The 26,666-nt window shown below is 45.1% G+C and overlaps 1 protein-coding gene across 1 annotated transcript in view; it reads right to left on the reverse strand.

Annotated features, from left to right (window-relative positions):
* Positions 1-26,666, reverse strand: part of LOC137525290 (uncharacterized) — a 226,485-nt gene that overhangs the window by 17,109 nt on the left and 182,710 nt on the right. The window contains exons 19-20 of the mRNA XM_068246345.1: positions 18,617-18,961; positions 4,453-4,740 (exon numbers count right to left, since the gene is read on the reverse strand). Coding sequence (XP_068102446.1) covers positions 4,453-4,740; positions 18,617-18,961 — 633 coding nt within the window. The remainder of the gene's footprint in view (positions 1-4,452; positions 4,741-18,616; positions 18,962-26,666) is intronic.

A 26,666-nucleotide genomic window follows, 5' to 3' on the forward strand; every position in this document is an offset into this window, starting at 1 on the left:
CTGCACACGTGGGCGGAGCTACAAATAGCAAATCAGATTTCACCCATTCAAGTCAATGGAAAATGTAAAAGGCTGCCATTCTCACAGTAATCAAGCCAGAGTCCCCACACTTGGCACAGTTGATCACTTGGTGACCGAGGTTACAAATCCAGGAAAAGTGGGCGGAGCATAAAACAGCCAATCAAATTTCAGCCATTCATTTTAAATGGGAAAATGTAAACTGCAGCCATTCTTACACTGTTAATAGCAGGGGTCTCAAACTTGGCACAGTTGGTCACTGGGTGAATAAAATTAAGATTCAAGAAAATGGGTGGAGCCTACAACAGCCAATCAAAATTCACCTATTAATTTTCAAGGGGAATATTCAAACTGCTGCCATTCTTACACTGTTAATGGCAGAGGCTTTAAACTTGCTACAGTCGGTCATTGGGTGACTAGGGTTCAAATTCACTAAAGGGGCGGGGCCACGAATAGCCAATCAGATTTCCTTGGTGGATAAACTGCTTCCATTTACACATTTTTAAGGTCAGGAACCTGAAAGCTCACAAACTTGGTCATTGAGTGACTGTGTGTCAAGGATGCAAGAAGTGGGTGGAGCCAAAAACAACTTTTACTGGGCAAATATAAACTGCAGCCATTCTTACACCGTTAATGGCAGGGTTCTCAAACTTTACACAGTTGGTCATTGGGTGACTGAGATTAAGATTTTGGAGCCTACAACAGCCAATAAAAATTCACCTTTTGATTTTCAAAGGGAATATTTAAGCTGCTACCATTCTCTTATACTGTTAAAAGCAGATGCCTCAAACCTGGTACAGTTGGTCACTGGGTGACTAGGGTCCAAATTCAGAAAGGAGGCGGAGCCACAAACAGACAGATTTGTTTATTTTTCAATGGGAATATACAAAGTATTGATACCAAGGACCCCAAAGCTGATAAACTTGATAATTGAGTGACTGTATGTCAAAGGTAGAAAAAGTGGGCGGTGCCAACAACTAAATTTTTTACATGGCAGGGTTCCCAAACTTTACACAATTGGCCACTGGGTGACTGGAATGAATATTCAGAAATGTGAGTGGAGCCTACAACAGCCAATCAAAATTTACCTATTGATTTTCAAGGGGAATATTCACATTGCTACCATTCTTACACTGTTAATGGCAGAGGCCTCAAACCTGATACAGTCAGTCATTGGGTGACTGGGGTACAAATTCACTAAAGGGGTAGAGCCACAAACAGCCAATCAGATTTGTTAGATTGATTTCAGCCGTTCTGTTATTGGCAGGGTTCTCAAACGTGACACAGTTGGCCACTGGGTGACTGGGACTAATATTCAGGAAAGTGGGTGGAGCCTACAGCAGCCAATCAAAATTCACCTTTTGATTTTCAAGGGGAATATTTACATTGCTACCATTCTTACACTCTTAATGGCAGAGGCCTAAAATCTGCTACAGTCAGTCACTGGGAGACTGGGGTTTAAATTCTGAAGGGAGCGGGCCAAAAACAGCCAATCAGATTTGTTTAATTTCAATGGTAAAATGCTTATTGATGACAAGGACCCCAAACCTCATAAACTTGGTCATTGAGTGACTGTATGTCAAGGTTAGAAATAGTGGGCGGAGCCAAAAACTACTAACTTTTTACATGGGAAAATGTAAACTGCAGCTTTTCTTACACTGTTAATGGCAGGGTTCTCAAACTTCACACAGTTGGTCACTGGGTGATTAGGATTAATATTCGGAAAAGTGGGTGGAGCCTACAAGAGCCAATCAAAATTCACCTATTGATTTTCAAGGTGAATATTGAAACTGCAGCCATTCTTACACTGTTAATAGCAGAGGCATCAAACCTGCTACAGTCGGTCGTTAAGTGTCTGGGGCGCAAATTCAGTAAAGGGGCTGAGCTAAAAACAGCCAGATTTCTTTGCTGGCTAAACTGCTTCCATTAGCACAATCTTGATGCCAGGAACCCAAAAGCTCACAAACTTGGTCATTGAGTAGTGACTGTGTGTCCAGGTTACAAAAACTGTGTGGAGTTAAAACAGATTTTTCTGGGAAATTGTAAACTGCAGCCCTTTTTCACTTTTAATGGCAGGGTTCTCAAACTTAGCATAGCTGGTTCCTGGGTGCCTGGGATTAATATTCACAAAAGTGGGTGGAGCCTAAAAATGCCAATCAAAAATCACGTGTAGCTTTTCAAGGAGAGTATTAAAATTGCTGCCATTCTTGCACTGTTAATGGCACAAGCCTCAAACCTGGTACAGTTGGTCATTGGGTCACTGGGGTTCAATTTCAGAAAAAGGGACAGAGCCACAAACAGTGAATCAGATTTGTTTCATTTCATGGGAAAATACAAATTATTGATGCCAAGGACCCCAAAGCTCACAAACTTGGTCATTGAGTAGTGACTTTGTATCCAGGTTAGAAAAAGTGTGTGGAGCCAAAAACAAATTTCACTGGGAAAGTGTAAACTGCAGCCCTTCTTACACTGTTTATGGCAGGGTTCCCAAACTTTGCCCAGATGGTCACTGAGTGACTGAGATTAATATTCAGGGAAGTGGGTGGAGCCTATAATAGCCAATCAAAATTCACCTGTTGATTTTCAAGTGGAATATTTAAATTGCTGCCATTTTTACACTGTTAATAGTAGATGACTCAAACCTGCCACAGTTGGTCATTGGGTGACTGGGGTTCAAATGCTGGAGAGGGGGTAAAGCCACAAACAGCCAATCTGATTTGTTTAATTTCTATGGGAATATACAAATTATTGATGCCAAGGACCCCAAAGCTCACAAACTTGGTCATTGAGTGTTTGTGCGTTAGGGTTAGAAAGTGGGCAGAGGCAACACCAGTCAAATACATACCCGGGCAACACTGGGTCATCAGTGGGTGGAGACAAATATAAATTTCACTGGGAAAATGTAAACTGCAGCCATTCCTACAGTGTTAATGGCAGGGTTTTTAAACTTTGCATAGTTGGTCACTGGGTGACTGTGATTAATATTCAGAAAAGTGGGTGGAGCCTACAAAAGTGAATCAAATTTCACCTATTGCTTTTCAAGGGGAATATTTAATTGCTACCTTTCTTGCACTGTTAATGGCACAGGCCTCAAACCTGGTACAGTTGGTTATTGGGTGACTGGGGTTCAAATTCAGAAAAGGGTGTGGAGCCACAAACAGCCAATCAGATTTTTTTCATTTCAATGCAAATTATTGATACCAAAGACCGCAAAGCTCACAAACTTGGTCATTGAGTAATTGTGTGTTAGGGTTAGAAAACGTGGGTGGAGCCGACACCAGCCAGATACATACCCGGGCAACGCCGGGCAATCAGCTAGTACATAATAATAATATGGTAGGACATTAGACAATGACTATGGTAAGGATTAGATTGTGAGCTCCTCTGAGGACAGTCAGTGACATGACTATGTACTCTGTAAAGTGCTGCAGAAGATGTCAGTGCTATATAAATACATAGTAATATTATGGTAGGACATTAGACTATGACTATGGTAGGATTAGATTGTGAGCTCCTCTGAGGACAGTCAGTGACATGACTATGTACTCTGTAATGTGCTGCAGAAGGTGTCAGGGCTATATAAATACATTATAATGTTGTACTTTGTCTACCCTGTTCATGTTGCATTGCCAAGTAGTGGTCTGGCATCTTATTTCTGTATACAGAGTGACCACATATCCCCTGAAAACCTTATGAGTGTGGACAGTCCTAATCCCCCTCTAGGCCTACTGAATCGACATGATCTGTTGGTGACACAGTTTTTAATATCAGTCTACCACCTTTATGCCTAGAGATGGATCCGATAGATAAAATCCATCATGTCCGATCTTGCTCCCGATCGTTTCCGCGCTCGATTTGTCATAGCGGTGAATGGAAAAAGATAAGACAAATGAATGAAGATAAGAGAATCGAGTGCGGAATAGTGCGGGAAAAACGATCGGGTCGCAAAATCGCACGGAATATCTTACCATGTGTTCCCAGCATTACCCCTACAAGTACCCCATACCAACTACTGGGCGTTTTTCTCTTTTCATCTTCACATAAACATCTTTAACCCATTAGCAGAATCAATAGAGTTGTCTGGTTTGAGATAAGTGTACTGCTTTTCACTTCAGTCAGCAGAACTCGTTGTGCTGTGAACTCTTGGAATGCTTTGATCTCTCTCTGCTAGCAGAAAATATAGAAACTGAAAGCAAAAGCCCACTGTTATTGTCTCACACTGCCCCCTAGTGACAAGTTGCCATAAATACACATTACAACAGTACTAATTAGTAATACTAAGAAGACATAAAAATATGTGCTAAAATAAATTGACCTGGAGCACTTGCAAGCCTCTAAATAATTTGTCTGCTAAAGGGTTAATATGGATCCTTCACATAAGCAACCAGCAGGTAATCCCGCTCAGGTGAGCTGCTATACTGCATGCATTATCACCTGCTATGGTGAGTACGGTACGATGAGGCTGTGTCACGGATTGGTGCTCCCAGGTCACATGCACAGGCAAGCAGAGAGGGTGGGGCAGTGTGCACACACTGGTGACATCATATGTTCCATCCTCAGACTCGGTTGGTTTGCTGTCAGGCGAGGGGTAGCGTTGTCCTCCTTTGCTGCTCCATGTGATGCTGATATCTCTGGGGTAGAATCTCTGCAGAGTCAGGGCACACTGCACCTCTCCTGTGTCACTGATGGAGAATCTCACCGGCTCTATCACCTGCGGAGACACTAGACACAAACACAACACACATCACATTGTCAGTATAACAAAACACAGACAAGTGCACGCTGCATTCATTTGATGATTGTGTAATGAAATGTGCAGGACGTCATGAGAGAGCATGACGTCCTGCACATTATCCCTGGAGCAGCTTCTGCTTTCTCCAAAATCATGTATTGGCAAAGAAAGAAGAGTGATATCCAGCAATGCAGCGCACGGCCGTGCTTCCACTGGGTCAGCCTCACAGGGCCGGATTTCTGGGAAGGCCACAAAGGCCTGGGCCCTGAGTGGCTGCAACCCAAAGGGGCACCTGAACAGGAGAGAGGGGTTGCTACATATGAAAGAGGAGACTGAAAATTGGGAGCAATGCATAAACGGGAAACTGATGCTCAGGGAGCTTCATGAAACAAAGGAGTTGCTGTACAGTCCTGGCCAAAAGTTTTGAGACTGTTAAAAATATTGGAAATGAGAAAATTGGTGCTTAAGTTTTTATAATAGCAATTTGCATATACTCCAGAATGTTATGAAGAGTGTTCAGATGAATTGCATAGTACTTTGCCATGAAAATTAACTGAATACCCCCAAAAACCTTTTCACTGCATTTCATTGCTGTCATTAAAGGTCCTGCTGAGATCATTTCAGTAATCGTCTTGTTAACTCAGGTGAGAATGTTGACTAGCACAAGGCTGGAGATCATTATGTCAGGCTGGCTGGGTTAGAATGGCAGACATGACATGTTAAAAGGAGGGTGATGCTTGAAATCATTGATCTTCCATTGTTAACCATGGTGACCAGCAAAGAAACGCATGCAGCCATCATTGTGTTGCATAAAAATGGCTTCACAGGCAAGGATATTGTGGCTACTAAGATTGCACCTAAATCAGCAATTTATAGAATCATCAAGAACTTCAAGGAAAGAGGTTCAATTCTTGTTAAGAAGGCTTCAGGGTGTCCAAGAAAGTCCAACAAGCACCAGAATCGTCTCCTAAAGAGGATTCAGAGGACCAGTGCAGAGGTTGCTCTGGAATGGCAGCAGGCAGGTGTGAGCGCATCTGCACGCACAGTGAGGTGAAGACTTTTGGATGATGGCCTGGTGTGAAGAAGGGCAGCAAAGAAACCACTTATCTCCCAAAAAATATCAGGGACAGATTGATCTTCTTCAGAAAGTATGGGAATGGACTGCTGAGGACTGGTGCAAAGTCATATTCTCCAAAGAAGCCCCTTTCCGATTGTTTGAGGAATCTGGAAAAAGGCTTGTCAGGAGAAGAAAAGGTGAGCGCTACCATCAGTCCTGTGTCATGCCAACAGTAAAGCTTCCTGACACCATTGATGTGTGGACTGAGAGAAGAGTAGGAGGCGCCCGTGGACTTATGACTATAATTCTTATAATCAGAATAAGGTATTTAACTTTCCTACCTTGTATCAGTAGAAACTCATACGTACAGTAGTAATAGTAGTTTTTCAAGCTTTATTTGGGCACAAATGACAACGCGTTTCGCGGCCAAGCCGCTTCCTCAGGTCTGTAGGTGTGCCTTTGGATATAATATGGCCACAGTCAGGACAAACATACGACTAAAAACATTATACAATAGTATTCCAATCAGTGGATAGTATTAAAAACATAGAAAAATAATTCATAGCATATAAGATACATCATAATGCAAACATAATATGACAGATAGTGTATAAGATCAAAACACGGGTCCTCATAATAGCTATTACATAAATTCAAAAGCATAACATGTGTCACTCACGCAACATGTGAGCACTACGACGTACACATGTGCCCACTGGAGCATACACCAGGTAAACTCCTGGGGCACGTATGGGCCTGCATTGGGTCATATCAATAAAACATATAAAATATATAAAAGTATATAAAAAAATTTTTTTTTGTTCGGGAATCTGGGTAGCCAAGATGTATACTATCTCAGGCCCCATAGATTATACATGCAAACACAGGGGATTGCATCCGCCGGGCCTAGGGAGGGGGAAGGAAAAGTGTATGGACATAAGGAGGAACTTATATAAAATCACACAACCCCCAGGGTGCAATTAACAAGGAGCTATAGCGGGGAGAGAGAGCAAGTGAATCAATTTATGTCTGGTAAAGATAGGGCAATCCCCACGTAGTAGGGGCTTACCTAAAGTGTCCACCTGTCGGTCCTGGGCGCCATATAGGGCTGCACGAGCGGCGGCGTCCATTATGTAGTGGAAATGCACGCAGAGAGGGAGTCCCAATGAGGTCACTTGGGGGCGTGGCCGGGGACTACGCGCGTCACGCTGCAAGGACGCGCCCCGTACGGAGATGCTCGGGAGGCATAGTGGTAGGCGTGGCGGAGGACGTATGCGTCCGGACAGGGGGCGTGGTGTACATACGTACGCGTCAAGCCCTGGGAGGGGACTATATCAGGAGGCGTAGGGCTGGCCATATGTGTCCGGGTTGTGGGCGTGGTGCAACTACGTGTGCCACACGCCCAGGGGGGAGGTCGCATGGGCGCCCGGCCGTGCTGTAGAGCACGAAGTACATGCCGGCGGCCATTTTGGGGGAGTCCTGTGAGGGAAACCATTATGGGGAAGGGATCTCCATGTGCAATAGAGCACAAGTGGAGATCCGGGGGCCATTTTGAAGAAGGCGTGTGGGGGCTGCCATTATGGGGAAGGACAGTAGCGTGCCATAGAGCACAAAGGATGACCCGGAGGTCATTCTTGTAAGTGTGTGAGGGGAAAGCACTATAAGGGCATAAAAAGACATAAAAAGAATGCATGCTAACACAGGCCAAAGTGGCCGACGTGACATATGACCAATAAACTCTGGGCTAAGTTGCGCACTGGACTAGGTACATTTATGGAGTATAAAACAATTAGAATATATTACAGTATTTGATCAACAGATCATAGCAATCGGACAAAATCCATTTATATGTTCAAGATACAATTACAGGGCTAAATCGTTTTCTTAGCTATTCGCCAAGGCAATCAACTGTGCATCTTATGTATATCTAGTCCATACAGATATATACTGGAAAACAGATTGGCTCCATACAGGCTGTACATCTAAGCTTTGACCTGTAAGTCCTAGTGGATAGCTGCGGCCCGGATCGTCCCGGGTGGCGAAGTGTAGTTCTTGTATCGGAGGATTAGTTGGGAGTTCCTACTGTTAAGGGGGACATATTTTAGGGGGAGGATAAGTGGATATATAGATTTCTAATAGGGGGGAAAAATGGTCCCAAGTACAGGGGAGGGGGGGAGGGGGGGGGGAAAGAATAGGTGGGGAGGGGGGGGGGAGGAAGATAGGGGGGAGGGAGGGGTTTTTTTGGGGGAGGGAAAGGGGGGGAGGGAAACAGGGAGGGGGGGGGGAAAGGGGAGGGGTTGGGAGGAGGGGAGGGGGAGGGGGAGGGGAAGGATGAGGGGATATGGGGGACTGTGGGAACCGAAGGATGCCTCAGGTTAATTCCTTTATCATATTTGGGGACTGCTGTGGTCTAATTACATATTATGTTCCAAACATATGTTTAGACCCTCGGGTTGTAGAGTATTCAACCGAAAAACCCAGTACATCTCTCTTCTTCTAAGTCTTGCATGTCTATCATGGGTGTCGCTGGGGATGTGTTCAATGGGACAGATACTGGTCCCATCTATAGTTTGTCCGTGCTGAAGTTTGTAGTGCCTTGAGAGGCCGTGTTTCATGTAACCATTCTCGATATTCCGCCTGTGTTGGCCCCACCTTGTCCTTAATTGTTGGGTCGTGCGGCCCACATATTGCAGGCCACAGGGACAAGTTATAAGATATATGACAAAGTCCGTACTGCAGTTCATGGTTTGTTCAATTGGGAAATTCTCTCCTGTAGTGGTAGAATGAAAACCATGTTCACCCCTCCGAATCCACTTACAACATAGACATCTCGGGTGGTCGCAACTCAATATCTCCCCCTGGTTACCGTTACTTGTATTTTTTGCTTCCACCATTTTCTTAATTCTACTGGGGGCTAGCTGTGCCTTTAAATTTTTCGCTCTACGAAAGACACATTTAGGTCTTTCTGTCAGCTCGCTCTTCAGGTAGGGGTCTTTCAGCAGGAGTGGCCAATGTTTTTTAAGCACATTTCTTATTACATTGTGTTGGTTTGAAAACCGGGTAATAAAGTTGGGTTCTTTTTGTGTCTGTATATCCCGCTTGGTTGTTGTTTTTAGAAGGTCTCTGCGATTTAGGGTTCTGGCTTTGCTCTTGGCGTCCTTTATTACTCCCTTTGGGAAGTTTCTCTCCTTGAATTTTCTGGATAAGACTCCAGCTTGGACATCATAAGTCTCGACATCAGTGCAATTTTTTCGGATTCGCCGAAATTGCCCATAGGGGATGTTTGTTTTCCATGCCTTGTAGTGGTTACTTCTGTAATCAATATAGGAATTCGAGTCCACAGATTTAAAAAAGTTTTTTGACTTGATTCTTTGATTTTCATGGTACAAGACCACATCTAGGTATTCTATCTGAAAGTCACTAGAATTAGAGGTGAAGGTTATCCCCCAATCGTTGTTATTGAGGTAGTCCTTGAAGTCATGGATAGAGGCGGTTTCTCCTTGCCATATCAAGATCAAGTCGTCGATGTACCTCCTGTAGTAAACGATGTTTCCAATGAACGGGTTGGAGGGCCCCAACAATAATAGTTCCAAAAGACCCATGGTCAGGTTCGCGTAGCTGGGTGCGAAGCTCGCTCCCATGGCCGTTCCCCTCTTCTGTAGGAATATGGTCCCCATAAATTGAAAGAAGTTGTGGCTGAGTATAAACGATATAGCTTGTATGAGGAAGACTTTCTGTTTCGGGGGCATGTCCCCGTCGTGAGTGAGGAAATGCCATACCGCCGCCAGTCCTATATGGTGGTGTATGTTTGAATACAGTGCTGAGACATCCAAAGTCACCCATTTGTATTCGTCTTTCCACTGCACATCTTCTAGTTCCCTTAGTAGCTGGGTTGAGTCTTTCAAGTATGATGGCAATTTCTGCACGTATGGTTGGAGATGTAAGTCTACCAGTTCGGACAGGTGTGATGTTAATGATCCAATGCCTGCAATGATCGGGCGTCCTGGGGGGTTCACTAGGGTCTTATGTATTTTGGGTAAATGGTAAAAGTGTGCCATATTTGGATTGGATATAGTAATGTATTCCTTCTCGTTCCTGTTGATGATCCCTTCTTCACAAAAAGAACCCAACTTTATTACCCGGTTTTCAAACCAACACAATGTAATAAGAAATGTGCTTAAAAAACATTGGCCACTCCTGCTGAAAGACCCCTACCTGAAGAGCGAGCTGACAGAAAGACCTAAATGTGTCTTTCGTAGAGCGAAAAATTTAAAGGCACAGCTAGCCCCCAGTAGAATTAAGAAAATGGTGGAAGCAAAAAATACAAGTAACGGTAACCAGGGGGAGATATTGAGTTGCGACCACCCGAGATGTCTATGTTGTAAGTGGATTCGGAGGGGTGAACATGGTTTTCATTCTACCACTACAGGAGAGAATTTCCCAATTGAACAAACCATGAACTGCAGTACGGACTTTGTCATATATCTTATAACTTGTCCCTGTGGCCTGCAATATGTGGGCCGCACGACCCAACAATTAAGGACAAGGTGGGGCCAACACAGGCGGAATATCGAGAATGGTTACATGAAACACGGCCTCTCAAGGCACTACAAACTTCAGCACGGACAAACTATAGATGGGACCAGTATCTGTCCCATTGAACACATCCCCAGCGACACCCATGATAGACATGCAAGACTTAGAAGAAGAGAGATGTACTGGGTTTTTCGGTTGAATACTCTACAACCCGAGGGTCTAAACATATGTTTGGAACATAATATGTAATTAGACCACAGCAGTCCCCAAATATGATAAAGGAATTAACCTGAGGCATCCTTCGGTTCCCACAGTCCCCCATATCCCCTCATCCTTCCCCTCCCCCTCCCCCTCCCCTCCTCCCAACCCCTCCCCTTCCCCCCCCCCCCTCCCTGTTTCCCTTCCCCCCATTCCCTCCCCCAAAAAAACCCCTCCCTCCCCCCTATCTTCCTCCCCCCCCCCTCCCCACCTATTCTTCCCCCCCCCCTCCCCCCCTCCCCTGTACTTGGGACCATTTTTTCCCCCCTATTAGAAATCTATATATCCACTTATCCTCCCCCTAAAATATGTCCCCCTTAACAGTAGGAACTCCCAACTAATCCTCCGATACAAGAACTACACTTCGCCACCCGGGACGATCCGGGCCGCAGCTATCCACTAGGACTTACAGGTCAAAGCTTAGATGTACAGCCTGTATGGAGCCAATCTGTTTTCCAGTATATATCTGTATGGACTAGATATACATAAGATGCACAGTTGATTGCCTTGGCGAATAGCTAAGAAAACGATTTAGCCCTGTAATTGTATCTTGAACATATAAATGGATTTTGTCCGATTGCTATGATCTGTTGATCAAATACTGTAATATATTCTAATTGTTTTATACTCCATAAATGTACCTAGTCCAGTGCGCAACTTAGCCCAGAGTTTATTGGTCATATGTCACGTCGGCCACTTTGGCCTGTGTTAGCATGCATTCTTTTTATGTCTTTTTATGCCCTTATAGTGCTTTCCCCTCACACACTTACAAGAATGACCTCCGGGTCATCCTTTGTGCTCTATGGCACGCTACTGTCCTTCCCCATAATGGCAGCCCCCACACGCCTTCTTCAAAATGGCCCCCGGATCTCCACTTGTGCTCTATTGCACATGGAGATCCCTTCCCATAATGGTTTCCCTCACAGGACTCCCCCAAAATGGCCGCCGGCATGTACTTCGTGCTCTACAGCACGGCCGGGCGCCCATGCGACCTCCCCCCTGGGCGTGTGGCACACGTAGTTGCGCCACGCCCACAACCCGGACACATATGGCCAGCCCTACGCCTCCTGATATAGTCCCCTCCCAGGGCTTGACGCGTACGTATGTACGCCACGCCCCCTGTCCGGACGCATACGTCCTCCGCCACGCCTACCACTATGCCCCCCGAGCATCCCCGTACGGGGCGCGTCCTTGCAGCGTGACGCGCGTAGTCCCCGGCCACGCCCCAAAGTGACCTCATTGGGACTCCCTCTCTGCGTGCATTTCCACTACATAATGGACGCCGCCGCTCGTGCAGCCCTATATGGCGCCCAGGACCGACAGGTGGACACTTTAGGTAAGCCCCTACTACGTGGGGATTGCCCTATCTTTACCAGACATAAATTGATTCACTTGCTCTCTCTCCCCGCTATAGCTCCTTGTTAATTGTACCCTGGGGGTTGTGTGATTTTATATAAGTTCCTCCTTATGTCCATACACTTTTCCTTCCCCCTCCCTAGGCCCGGCGGATGCAATCCCCTGTGTTTGCATGTATAATCTATGGAGCCTGAGATAGTATACATCTTGGCTACCCAGATTCCCGAACAAAAAAATTTTTTTATATACTTTTATATATTTTATATGTTTTATTGATATGACCCAATGCAGGCCCATACGTGCCCCAGGAGTTTACCTGGTGTATGCTCCAGTGGGCACATGTGTACGTCGTAGTGCTCACATGTTGCGTGAGTGACACATGTTATGCTTTTGAATTTATGTAATAGCTATTATGAGGACCCGTGTTTTGATCTTATACACTATCTGTCATATTATGTTTGCATTATGATGTATCTTATATGCTATGAATTATTTTTCTATGTTTTTAATACTATCCACTGATTGGAATACTATTGTATAATGTTTTTAGTCGTATGTTTGTCCTGACTGTGGCCATATTATATCCAAAGGCACACCTACAGACCTGAGGAAGCGGCTTGGCCGCGAAACGCGTTGTCATTTGTGCCCAAATAAAGCTTGAAAAACTACTATTACTACTGTACGTATGAGTTTCTACTGATACAAGGTAGGAAAGTTAAATACCTTATTCTGATTATAAGAATTATAGTCATAAGTCCACGGGCGCCTCCTACTCTTCTCTCAGTTCATCCTACCCCTGTCTAGGGGCATGCACACCTGGAAGGCCCGTTCCAGTGGCACTTTTTTCTGTGGAGTTGCGACCTACCACGCTACTAGAAGCAAGGCCGAGTGAGGACGGTACTTCCTCACACGCGATCAAAAGTGGTTGCATATATAGCAACCTAAACTTTGTGAGTATATTTCCTCCCACGTGCACATATACTCTGGTGCCTCGTTGATAATACACTAGATCGGGCTCCCGGTCTCTCTGTGTCTTTTTTGTCTTTTACAAAGAACCCATTCATTGATGTGTGGGGTTGCTTCTCATCCAAGGGAGTGGGCTCACTCACAATTTTGCCAAAAAACACAGCCATGAATAAAGAATGGTACCAAAACACCCTCCAACAGCAACTTCTTCCAACAATCCAACAACAGTTTGGTGAAGAACAATGAATTTTCCAGCACGATGGAGCACCGTGTCATAAGGCAAAAGTGATAACTAAGTGGCTCGGGGACCAAAACGTTGACATTTTGGGTCCATGGCCTGGAAACTCCCCAGATCTTAATCCTATTGAGAACTTGTGGTCATTCCTCAAGAGGCGAGTGGACAAACAAAAACCAACTAATTCCGAGACACTCAAAGAAGTGATTATGAAAGAATGGGTTGCTATAGGTCAGGATTTGGCCCAGAAGTTGATTGAGAGCATGCCCAGTTGAATTGCAGAGGTCCTGAAAAAGAAGGGCCAACACTGCAAATACTGACTCTTTGCATAAATCTCATGTAATTGTCAATAAAAGCCTCTGTAACGTATGAAGTGCTTATATTTATATTTCAGTACATAATATAAACAACTTAAACAAAGATCTAAAAGCAGTTTAGCAGCAAACGTTGTGAAAACTAATATTTTTGACTGTCTCAAAACTTTTGGCCAGGACTGTACATGGTTGATACACATGGAAGAAGGGGCGCCTCTAGCCATTTTGTCACTCAAGGCAAGAAAACCTGTAATCGTAATGCGGCAGCATTTCACTAAATAATAATCATAATGCAGCAGCGTTTCACCAGAAAATAATCCTAATGCGGCAATGTTTCACCAGAAAATAATCATAATGCGGCAGTGTTTCACCAGAAATTACTCTTATTGTGACAGCGTTTAACCAGAAAAATACACGTAAAGACGGCAGCGTTTCACCAGGAAATACACATAATCTGACCAGCGTTTCACCAGAAAATACACATAGGCAGGGCTCCACTTCAGGGGAACTGAATAAGGCACACAAGGCGACATAGGGAGGCACAGGGGGAAAGAAGGGGGCATGAGGGTCAGAAGAAGTCACAAAAGAGGACATAATGAGAAACAAAGGAGGACAGAAGGAGGCACAGGAGTACAGAAGGAGGTACACAGAGGGGCAGAAGGAGGCACGATGGGGGACAGAAAAAACCACAAAGGAGGCACAGGGAGTCAGTAGGAGGCACAAAGGAGAACAGAAGTATGCACAAAGGGTGACAGAAAAAGGGGGAGGCACAGGGGGACAGAGGAAGGCGCAGGGGGCAGAGGTAGCACATGGGGACTGAAGAGGCACACGGAGACAGAATGAGGCACAAAGGGAGACAGAAAGAGGAACATGAGGACAGAAGGAAGCAGAGTGGGACTGAAGGAGGAACAGGGGGGCGGAGGTAGCACAGGGGGACAAAGAAAGGCACAAGGGGACATACGGAGGCACAGGGGGACAGAAGGAGGCAGAGGTGGCACAGGGGGACTGAAGAAGGCACATGGAGACAGAAGGAGGCACAAAGGGAGACAGGAGGCATAAAGGGAAACAGAAGGACAAACAGGGGGTCAGACATGGCACAAGGGACTGAAGGAGGCAGAAGGAGGCACAAAAGGGACAGAAGGAGGCACAAAGGGGGGGGGGGAGGATGTAGAAGGCACAGAGGGACACAGTGACAGCTGCCTGCAACTTACGCTAAGCAGATGGAAGTGATAGAACACCGTGGGGGCGGGGATTAGTCAGGGGGCATGGCTTCATCCAGGGGGCATGGCTTAATCAAGCAACATGGCGCCCCCAGGACCAATGGCACGCCAGGCAATGGCCTGTACTGCCTATGCCTAGAGGCTCCCCTGCACATGGAAGCAGGGGCTGCACAAGAAAGGTGAGCCACAACTTGGCCTTGGGGCACAAAAAGCATAAATCTGGCCTAGCAGCCTCAGAAGAAGCACCACCATGCGAAACAGCCATTAGGCCCATGCTTGTGCCCAGCACCCATTGTCACTACCTCCACGCTTGTAAAGGTAGGATGCAGAAGTTGTATCCATACTTAAATTCTAATCTGAATGTGTGTTGAGCAGACGTCACTACCATAATCAATGTACTTGTACTGCAGGCCGTATACCACGCTTCTTTATTTGCCAATACATGATTTGCTTCCTATTTACACCCTGAGCATGCAGAGCAAGTGTGGGCAGCCATTCTCCCGAAGGGTAACACTTCAGATGGGAAATCATCCCTAGAATAGATAGAGCCGACATTCTGTACTCCATTACTCTACGCTTTCTCTAAATGCAAGAAAATATGGAGTAAGAATGATACCATTTATTTACCGCAGGGGTCTCAAACTCAATTTACCTGGGGGCCGCAGGAAGCAAAGTCAGGATGAGGCTAGGCCACATAAGGAATTTCACAATCACGGCGCATCGCCTCCTCTGCCCGCCCCTCTCACTCTTCCTTCACAGAGAGGGGCGGGGAGAGGCGGCGATCCATGCGGCGATTGACGTCAGGAGGGGCAGAGCTGAAGCTGAAAGCTCTGCCCCTTCCAGGAAATGCCGGCGGATTGCCCCCTGGGCGATTTGGGTACTCTGCAGCCCTCGTTTAGCGGTGGGGATGCGGCGGATTACTTGGGAGCACTGAAGCGAACTATAAGGGAGCTTTTGCCGGCGAGGGCCACAAAATATTGTATCGAGGGCCGCAAATGGCCCGCGGGCCGCGAGTTTGAGACCCCTGATTTACCGCATTGGATAGGAAAAAAAGAAAGTTTTCAAAAACTCTTTAGGTTGTATTAAAAAAAACTTGCCTTTGAAATTGATGGCATTGGCCAGTTATTGATATTATCCATACTGCAATGTTTTCACTTTCACTGATGGATAAGGTCTGGTTCACACTGCGATGCGGATGTGGAAATGGTGCGGTAAACACATCTGTTGAGGGTATGCTGGTGCCTGCACTGCGTTGATCACACCCACTGATCCTGTCGATGCACTGCCACCCATGCATTCATCCGTTGTACTGTCCGCTGTCAACCGCACCATCTGCCGCTGACCCCGCTCATCCCAAAACTGATCGGAGACTAGCAGAAGCATTGGACACTCTGTTGGATAGTAAAATAATCAATGTGAATCCTACCTAACAGGGAGGCTGCTCAATGATCCACCATGAACCAATGAGAATTTTCCCTGTGGCAGCAGGATTCCCATTGGTCATTTTCCAACCAATGGAGTGTCCCATGTTTCTACTGGTCTCTGATTCCCTGCAGCAGACCGAAAAGCAGCGGTGGCAAAACTAAATTCAATGGACAGGTGAGTGTTTTCCATGCGGCAACCTCTGGTCTGGTGGGAATGAACGCGATGGTTATAGAAAGTGCAGTGCAGAAAAGTGCAGCAGGTCGGGATTCTTCATTTGCAGTCCAGTCCGTTTGTGTAATGTTCGCATTCCGATTGACAGTGTGAACACATCCTATTAATAACATAGGATGCAATTACTATTCTATTTTGTGAGGTTTTTTTTTTTTTCCCGGAAAACACACATTTTTTTTATTGTAGTCTTATTGGGCCCCAACACAGTACAGTACTCTCCTGCTAATATGCCCCTCAGGAATTCTGAGAAATCTGTGTGATGGTAACCATACATGATTCATTCAATTTGATTTTCCTTTTTCTTTTTTTTTTTTGTTTGTCTTTTTTTTTTTATTATAGACTATTTTGAAACATTTAATTTTTTCCCTAACAAGAAACATTGAATGGTATTTTAGAATAACTTGAAAAGCGTATGGTGAATCATTTGGGTCAAGAAAATGGAATGACTTAAAGAGACACTGATTTTCATTAGACTGAGATAAAGTGACCAATATGGGTCGCTGTATAATATTGATAAAGTTAGCACAAAAGCGAACTACACTCATGAATTGCAAAAAATACCAAAAGTTCTTTATGAAGAACTTTATTATTAAAGAGACACTGAAGCGAAAAAAATGTATGATACAATGAATTGTTTGTGTAGTACGGATAAATACTAGAACATTAGTAGCAAAGAAAATATTCTCATATTTATATTTTCAGTTATATAGTTTTTTTTCTTTTATAACATTGCATCATTTTCTAAGATGTGCAGTTTACACACTACTCAGCATTCTAAATGATTTTACAGAGCAGGCCAGTGAACTTTTAAACTCTTCTCTGCAGAGAAAATGAAATTACAGTGACCAACACTTGAGATAATAAGCTTCAGAAGACAGAGCTCTCTGCAAACTTTGAAAGTTGTGGAGCTCAATGGCTTTTTTTGCATAGACGACAAGTGGAGTTTCTTAACTCTTCCTGTACTGGAAACAATATTAGACTTCAGTGTTTTCCCCAGGCTCTTTTAACCGGGTGCTCCACCCGGCTAGATTTGGTGAGCACCCTGCTGTCATCGGCTCACCTCCTCCTATGCTGTAAGCAGAGCTGCCCTGCATTTTCATCTCAACCCACCCGGCTACTTTTTCATGACACCTGGCTACCATTTCATGCCACCCGGCTGGAAAAAAAATTCTGGGGAGAACACTGAACTTATGTCTCTGCTCCTAATGTTTAATTTCTTGGCTGTACTGCACGTACAAATCATTATATCATAACTTTTTTTTTTCACTTCAGTGTCTCTTTAACCCCCCTGACGGTATGAAAAATTCCGCCAGGGGGCAGCGCAGCAGGTTTTTTTTTGTTTTTTTTTTAAATTATGTAGCGAGCCCAGGGAGAACGGGATTTCCTGGAGGGCTTCCCCTGTCGCCATGGCGACGGGGCAGGATGACGTCAGCGACATCAGGACGTCATTGGGAGTCCCGATCCACCCCTCGGCGCTGCCTGGCACTGATTGGCCAGGCAGCGCACGGGGTCTGGAGGGGCACACGCCTTAACGGATAGCGGCGATCGGGTGCGAGGCGGCGGCGATCAGTGTGCTGGCGCAGCTAGCAAAGTGCTAGCTGCGTCCAGCAAAAAAAAAATTATGTAAATCGGCCCAGCAGGGCCTGAGCGGCACCATCCGGCGGCTTACCCCGTGTCATACACGGGGTTACCGCTAAGGAGGTTAAAGTATACCAGAGCTGAAGCAAATAGAAAAAACAGGGGGAGCAGGCATGTAGTGGAAGCCGTTCTGAAGCCCACCGTTCCTCCTGTTCTCCTCTCTGCCCCTGCAATCCTACCTAAAATCCCCCTGGCAGCCTCTTCCGCGTCAGCCAGATCAGGCATCAGTGCGCAGACGCAGGCCCGACTGCATGCATCCTACATTGCATGCCCGCAGCCGCGCATGAGGTAGTCATGATGTCATGTGCAGTGCACTCCTGGCCTCAGGCGCACATTGTAGGATGCTTGCCAGTTCCTAATAGGCTGGGTGTGGGCTGTGGCAACGCAGGTGGGGCTGGCAAGAGCTTCAGAAGACTTTGTATAAAAATGGCCTCTGCGGTCTTGCTGATGTAGAGGGTGCGGAGTTTCAGACCTCTAAGGATTCTAATGATTATGAACATGCAGGTGAATTATTGCCGGTCACACATGGCAGCTCTAACATAAAGGGAAAAAAAAGAATTGCAAGATTTATCACACTATCACAGCATCCTAAAGTGTATTTGTATGTTTGGCATAGCTCAGCTCACTCACCCATCACTTGTAGAGGTCCTGTACGTCTCTCTATGGGTCCCACCAGGCTGGGGTGCTGCACTCTGCACATGAACTCTGACCCCTGGTCTGCCAGTGTCGGGGTGATCAGCAGGCTGGCTGTACAGCTGTATGTCTTATCATTCTGTCTCTGGTGATTGATCTGTGGCATCTTGTACTGGTCACCATTAGCAAGTTCCTGCTCTCTGCCTCCTCTCTGTTTCCTATGCCAGCTCACAGTCAGCTCTTCAGAGATATAGCCAGAGATTTTACATTCTATTCTGGATTCATGGTTCAGGATGAAGACAGAGGAATCTAGTTCTTCAACGTGTGGCCTCCATGGAAGATCTGCAGAACAATCAGGACTTTTTAGTATCACAGTAGATAGCAGAACGTGTATTATTTCACACTTGAAGTTTTAGCATCAACTAATTATGATTTGTATATTCTGATTCAAACAAGTAAGGTTTTAAGGCAGGGGTGTCAAACTCAAATATAAAGTGGGCTGAAATTGTACACTGGGACCAAGTCAAGGCCAACCTCAATGTCTACTGGTTTCTAATGGCCCCCCTCCCTTCCCTATACAATTCCCTGGTGTCTAGAGGCCCCCACCCTCCCCTATACAGTTCCCTGATGTTTAGTGCTTTCCCCTCTATCTCCCTCATATCACTTCCCTGGTGATCTAGGGCCTCACCTCCAATATAGCTTTCCTGGTAATCTAGAGTCGGCCAAACATAATGCAAAGTCAGGAAACCACTTGAGGGCCAAACTGAATGGCTCTGAGAGCTAGATTTGGCCCGTGGGCCAGAGTTTGACATGTATGTTTTAAGGCATTGTTGTCACTGTGTCATTAGTAAAGAAGTTGGGAATAATAAATGTGGACACTGGTGACAATGACATCTTCGAAAAGTAAAAACAAAAGAAGGAGCGCTCTGAAACTTCCAAGAATTCTAAACTAGTATTCCATGTAGGACAGCTCTCACCTCGTAGTGATGCGGCTGGCAGATCCTACTCAGCCGATTACCGTTTGTGTCCCACTTATGGAGGCCGGGGACAAGGCTATCTACGATATCCTAGGACTCCACGGAGTGCAGATGACGTCACTTCCGGATAGTCAGCATTCACTAACTCCATTGCAACCAGGCTTGGAGCGGTAAACTGCCTGTGTCCGCTATTGGTGATTGTAATAATGCTGTCAGAGGATCTGACACTTTCCCAAAACAAAGGCTTGGGTGTATTTACTTCTAACTAGAAGAAGCAGCAGTCCTGGCAATGGCAGTACTCCAGACTACATCTGTCAGTATTAGTGGAAATTGATGGACTATTGCCCTTTTAATACCAAGTACAGATCCTGCGGTGAACAAGCGGTGCAAAACGTTCATCCGCAAGGATCCTCTTACCCAGCGCCCACATTGCAGGGCCAGTCTCCCCTCTGCTCCATTCACCAAATACGTATTGACCCACGTTTGTTTGCTTGGGTGCTAGGTAGTGCCGATAGTTAAAATATTGGTAATCTATATAACTGATTTTACTACAGACTTTCCTGACTTCTATTATCACACCAACTACCCCCTCTCGTGTCTAACCCTATCCCCCCTAAGGGAACCTAAGGGTTCGAATCTTGGCTCTGCCAGTTCAGTAAGCCAGCATCTATTCAGCAGGAGACCTTAGGTAAGTCTCCCTAACACTGATACAGCCTATAGAGCGCGTCCTAGTGGCTGCAGCTCTGGCGCTTTAAATCTGCCAGGAGAAAAGTGTGATATAAATGTTATTTGTATTTTCTTGTCTAATGCCTAACACCCCCCCCCCCCCCAGTACCTAACACTAACCTCCCCTACTAATGCCTAACACTTACCTTTCCTAATGCCAAACACTAACCCCCTCCTTATGCCGAATACTAACCTCCCTCCTATTGCACTTACCCCCCCCTCCTAATGCCTAACACTAATTCACCATCCTAATGCCTAACCCTAACCCCCCCTCCTAGTGCCCAACACTAACCCCCCTCCTAATGCCTAACACTAACCTTCCCTTACCCAATGCCTAATACTAACTCTTATTGCCTTGGGCATTCACGATCTCGCCCTGTCCTGGCTTTCATCCTACCTCTCCAACCGCTGCTTCACGACCACCTTCAATGAGTCCTCATCCACCCCCAACCACCTCTCGGTGGGAGTCCCCCAAGGTTCGGTCCTTGGCCCCCTACTGTTCACCCTATACACATCCTCCATTGGCAAGGTTATCTCCTCCATGGGTTTTAACTATCATCTGTATGCAGATGACACCCAGATCTACCTCCATACCCCTGACATATCCACCACTACCATGGACAAGGTCTCTTCCTGCCTATCCGCCATCTCCTCCTGGATGTCTGCTAGGTTCCTGAAACTAAATCTAGACAAAACGGAATTTATGATCTTCCCACCCCGGCCACCCACGAACCTCCCTGATGTGCATGTCACTGTTAACCACACTACCATTCGCCCTACCTCTTAAGCCCGCTGTCTGGGTGTCACCCTGGACTCCGCACTCTCCTTCACTTCCCACATCCAAAACCTCACAAAGTCCTGCAACTTCCACCTTCGTAACATCTGTAAGATTCGCCCTTTCCTGACCTCTGCCACCACCAAACTCCTCATCCATGCCCTCATAATTTCCCGCCTTGACTACTGCAATGCCCTGCTGTCTGGTCTCCCTATGACCCGAACAGCCCCACTGCAGTCCATCATGAATGCGGCAGCCAGAATTATCCACTGCTCCCATCGCTCCACCACGGCAGATCCCCTCCTAGAATCCCTCCACTGGCTTCCTATCCGGTCCAGAATCAGATTCAAGATACTGTGTCTGACCTACAAATCTGTCCACAAAACCTGTCCAACCTACATTTCCGATCTTACTCAGAGGTACACACCTAGCCGCTCACTCCGCTCTTCCAATGAACTTCGCCTAACCGCCCCCGCATCACCCAGTCCCATGCACGCCTCCAGGACTTCTCAAGAGCTGCTCCAACACTATGGAACTCCCTACCTCCACCCATTAGGGCAGCCCCCTCCTTCAACATCTTCAAGAAAGTCCTCAAAACTCACCTTTTACTCTGGCCTACTACCCCTCACAAGTGCTCTAAACCTACAGCTGAACTCTGGTCCCCTACCATTCGTGTCCTTACCTCTCCCTCTAGATTGTAAGCCTTTGGGCAGGGTCCTCCTCCTTTTGTGTCCTACCTGATCATACACCTCCATTACTGTAAACCCATGCTATGCATCTGAGTGAACCTAACTTGCCTAATCTCCATGCTCCATCCAGTGACTGACTAAGCATTACCTTGTACTAATACTGTGCTGTGTGATCTGGTTTTCTTGTATTCCTGTATTGTCATATTGCTGTATGTCACCCCTAAATATTGTCTGTAACCTAAATTAATGTTCAGCGCTGCGTAATATGTTGGCGCTTTATAAATACAATAAATAAATAAATAATAAATAAATAAATAATTGCCTAACACCAAGCATACATTGTAGCATACATGCGATCATTGGGCCTGATTCACAAAGGTTTTCTGTTAAATTATCTCATCTTATTTATTAATTCACAATTTATCTCGCCTTAAATGACTTAACTCATGATTTACCTCTTCTTATCTAATTTAACCACTTGACCACTGAGGTTTTTTTTACCCCTTTAGGACCAGAGCAATTTTCACCTGTCTGCGCTCCTCCCTTTCTTTCGCCAATAACTTAATCACTACTAATCACAACAAAATGATCTATATCTTGTTTTTTTATACCAATTAGGCTTTACCTTTATGCTATGAATTATTTTATTCTAAATGCATTTTAATTGGAATAATAAGAAAAAAATAGAAAAAATTCATTTTTTTTTTTTGGGGGGGGGCATTATAGTGTTACAATAAAACGTTCTACTGTGGATAAAAACCCACACATTTTATTTGCCTATAGGTCTCGGTTATTACAACGTTTAAAACATTTCCCTAGTACGATGTATGGCGCCAATATTTTATTTGGAAACAAAGGTGCATGTTTTCAGTTTTGTGTCCATAAATAATTATAAGCCCGCAAATTAAAAATTACCAGTAATATACCCTCTTGACGTAAATATTAAAAAAAGTTCAGTCCCTAAGGTAACTATGTATTTTTTTTCTGTAATTTTTTTTTCTTATACAAAAGAAAAAGTTTTGGTACTATGGGAGGGTGTGGGAGGAAAATTGTTAATTATAGAAGTCAGTGTTTCGGTTTTTATCAAATAAAAGTGGATTTTGGTGTAATTTACTATTTGGCCACAAGATGTCCTCATACATTATTTCTGATTCACATCCATAATTAAAAGTAATGCGTGGCACTGCAACAACAGGAAGATACAATGAATGCAGGCATCTCATAGACGCCGGCGTTCATTGACTCGGGAACTTAGATTAATGAATGGAAACTGGGTTCCCATTCATTCATCTCCCCGCTAACGGCCGGTCACGGTAGTGCGCGGGAGCGAGCGGCAGCCACTGGCTACTGCAGATGCTGGCTGCTGCAGACGCATATTCACGACCCTGAGACTTCAAGTGAAGTTGTAATGATCCGCTCAGCTGGCTGCACAGGCAGACAGCTGTTTGACCATTCCTCTAGTCTGTGGGCTGCAGGTCTCTGGAAGAGAGACCTGTCTTTTCTTTGCAAGTTTCTGATCTGCTCTGCTGCTGAGGAATTTGCATACATTGATTATGCAAATCACCTAGCTGCCTCCTTTGTAGGCTGGCAGTATAAAAAGCTATGTTTTCCCAGAGTCCTTTGCTGGTCATCCCTTCAGGGTTTGTTGAAACACTCCTAGAGTGTCAGCCATGCTATTTCTTGTCAAAGTTATCTTAGAGTAATTCTTGGGACTGCACTAGGCAGTTTCCCTAGTGCAGTTAGATTGTTATCTGTTTTGTCTGTATTGCCTCTCTGCTGCGATTGTCCTGTCGCCAACGGTGGGCGTCAGGAAATCGTTCTGTCTGTCTGGGGTGCTAACCAGAGCAGCGGTTGCTACTGGTAGCCCCTTCTGTTCATCTTGCTTGGATCGCACTAGCCTCTAGCGGTAGCGGCTGTGGATCCTTCTGATCTATGTTCTTGGAGTGTAAGCTGGAGCAGCGGTTGCTACCGGCTACCTCATCTGTCTGTCGTGTTTGGATCGCACTAGCCCCTGGCAGTAGCGGCTGTGGAGCCTTCTGATCTGTGTTCCTGTTCCTGTACCCAGATCGCACTCGCTCTGATGGAAAGAGCAGTGGATCTTTCCTCTCTTTTTCCTGTTTTCGGTCTGTCTGTCTTGTCTGATACAAACGCTTGCTGTAGGCTCAGTGAGGTAACCGTTAAGCAAGCGCTCGCATTCTTTGTTTCGTGTTTGTCTGTCGGTGGTTAGTTAGGCGTGCTTGTCTCTGTTGCGCTTAACGTGCGGAGATCGTGCTGTAAACGCGTTCGCTGTTGCAAATGAGTGCGGTGTTCGCGTTTAGTTAGCGTTTGTTATTTTCGTTATTTTCTCATTGTCGTTTGCTGTGCCTTTGCTACTCTCGTGTTCTGTTCTGATCTGTCTCGTGTCACTTCTGGCGAGCGCCTTTCTCGCGATCGTGTTCTTGCTTTTGTTTCTGCTGATGTGTGTTCACCGTCGTAGGGTCGCGACTAGATTGGTGAACACACATTCATCCTGTATCTGTGCTCTTTCTCTTTAAGGGCTGTTCAGCCCCGCATTGTCTTAGATCTGTACAATTCTCATCTGGCATTTGTGGCTGTGCAGAGGCTGTGCTCGTCTGCACTCCACAGCGCCATCTGCCGGTGGGAATTGTCCTCTGCTGGTGCATTGCACCTAGCCTGGGTTCACCTAATTATACGCTTGTGGAGGGTTTTCATTGTGTCAGTGCGCATCTCGTGCGCTGACCATGAAAACGATTCTTCAAACGTTACAGAAGTTTTCCCTGGGCCGAGATTATACTGTACCTGGTGCAGTAAGTAGTTAAATCATGGTTTAGCTCTCCTTATCTAACTTAAATCATGGTTTAGCTCTCCTTATCTAACTTAACCGGTTCAGCGCCGCAGTGCCGAAAATCTCATGCATCTGAGCAACGTTCACCTCCCATTCATTCGCCTATAACTATTGCTACTTATCACAATGAATTGATCTATATCTTGTTCTTTCCGCCACTAATTAGGCTTTCTTTGGGTAGTACATTTTGCTAAGAATTATTTTTTTCTAAATCCATTTTAACAGGAAGATTAAGAAAGAAATGAAAAAAATTCATTATTTCTCAGTTTTTGGCCATTATAGTTTTAAATTAATATACGCTACCGTAATTAAAACTCATGTATTTTATTTCCCCATCTGTCCCGGTTATTACACCGTTTAAACGATGTCCCTATCACAATTTATGGTGCCGATATTTCATTTAGAAATAAAGGTGCATTTTTTCAATTTGCGTCCATCACTATTTATAAGCTTATCATTTTAAATAATATAATAACATATTCTCTTGACATGCATATTTAAAAAGTTCAGACCCTTGGGTAACTATTTCTGTTTTTTTTTTTTTTTTTTTTTTTAATAAAAAAAAATGTATGTGGGTAATTTTTGGTGTGGGAAGGAAACTGCTAATTTTAAATGTAAAATAGTATTATTTTTTTTTATTAAAAATGTATGTGGGTGCAGTTCACTATTTGGCCACAAGATGGCCACAGTGAAAAAAGTCCTGGATGCGAATGATCTCGCATCCAGGAACTAAAAATCAGAGGAGTTGTTTCCTGGGGACAGAAATACCGCGCTCTCTGGATAGAAAGCGTCGGTATTTCTGCGGGGAAGTTAGATCGGTGAATGGGAATTATATTCCCATTCACTGATCGGGGGGCTAGCGGTGGGCAGCGGGTGCGCGTGCGGGCGCGCGCCCGATCACGCGCACCACGCAGGGAAAGCAGCAGTGCCTATCTGGACGAGGAAGCTCGTCCAGATAGGCCGAACTGGTTAAATCATGGTTTAGCTCCCCTTATCTAACTTAAATCATGGTTTAGCTCTCCATATTTGACATAACTCATGGTTTGGCTCTTCTTATCTATTTATCTCATGAATTATCTCTCATTTTTTTATCTCATGCTTTAGCACTCCTTACAGTTAAGGTGAAAAACAAGTAACCTTTGTGAATCAACCTCATTGTATCAAAACAGTAACACATGTACAGTACGTGTTAATTCCTATTCGCGTACTAACATTAGGTGCAGGAAGAAAAAAGTGTGTGGCCAAATAGTAAAATTACACCTACACACATTTATTTTAAGAAAAAACACATAAATATATTATTAAATTTAACTCCTTACCTCCCCCACTCTCCCATAGTTACTCAAATGATACATTTGCATATTAAAAAAATACATAAATATTTACCTTAGGGACTGAACTTTTTTTTAATATGTATGTCATGAGGGTATATTACTGTAATTTTTCCATATAAGGGCTTGTAATTAATGATGTGTGATAAAACGCGGAAAAGCCGCCGCATGTACTGACGGCAAGGCGGCTGATTCCGCGTCCGCAGCAGCGTGCGTCTGGTCTGGCTGGGTCTGTTAGTTCACACAGGTTGAGGAATACGGGCGCGCGCGCTGAGAGGCAGAACCTTTATAACAAACAAGGAGGGATCAGCTGACCAGGTTGGTCAGCTGACCTCAAAGCAAGTGGCTATTGGTTGATCGCTGATGGGTGGCGCCGGAGAGCGCTGCTCTATATATAGTCACTGCTGGTCACTCTCAGGTTGTCTGCCGTTGCGAACACTTATGTGGAAGCACTCAGACCTTAGTCAGATCCTACAGTGTGTTAGAACCAGGAGGACCTGGGAATTCACACTGAGCCAGATTACCTCTGTGTATCATTGTGTTATACTTCAGACTAGTTCCAGGGTGTCGAGACCACGGACCTCACATCCAAGATTAGTTACTCTGTGTTATCATTCTGTTATACTTCAGACTAGTTCCAGGGTGTCGAGACCACGGACCTCACCCCCGAGATTAGGGACTCTGAGTTATGATTCTGTTATTCT

The sequence above is a fragment of the Hyperolius riggenbachi genome, chromosome 7, assembly GCF_040937935.1.
Source record: "Hyperolius riggenbachi isolate aHypRig1 chromosome 7, aHypRig1.pri, whole genome shotgun sequence".
Lineage (NCBI taxonomy): Eukaryota > Metazoa > Chordata > Amphibia > Anura > Hyperoliidae > Hyperolius > Hyperolius riggenbachi.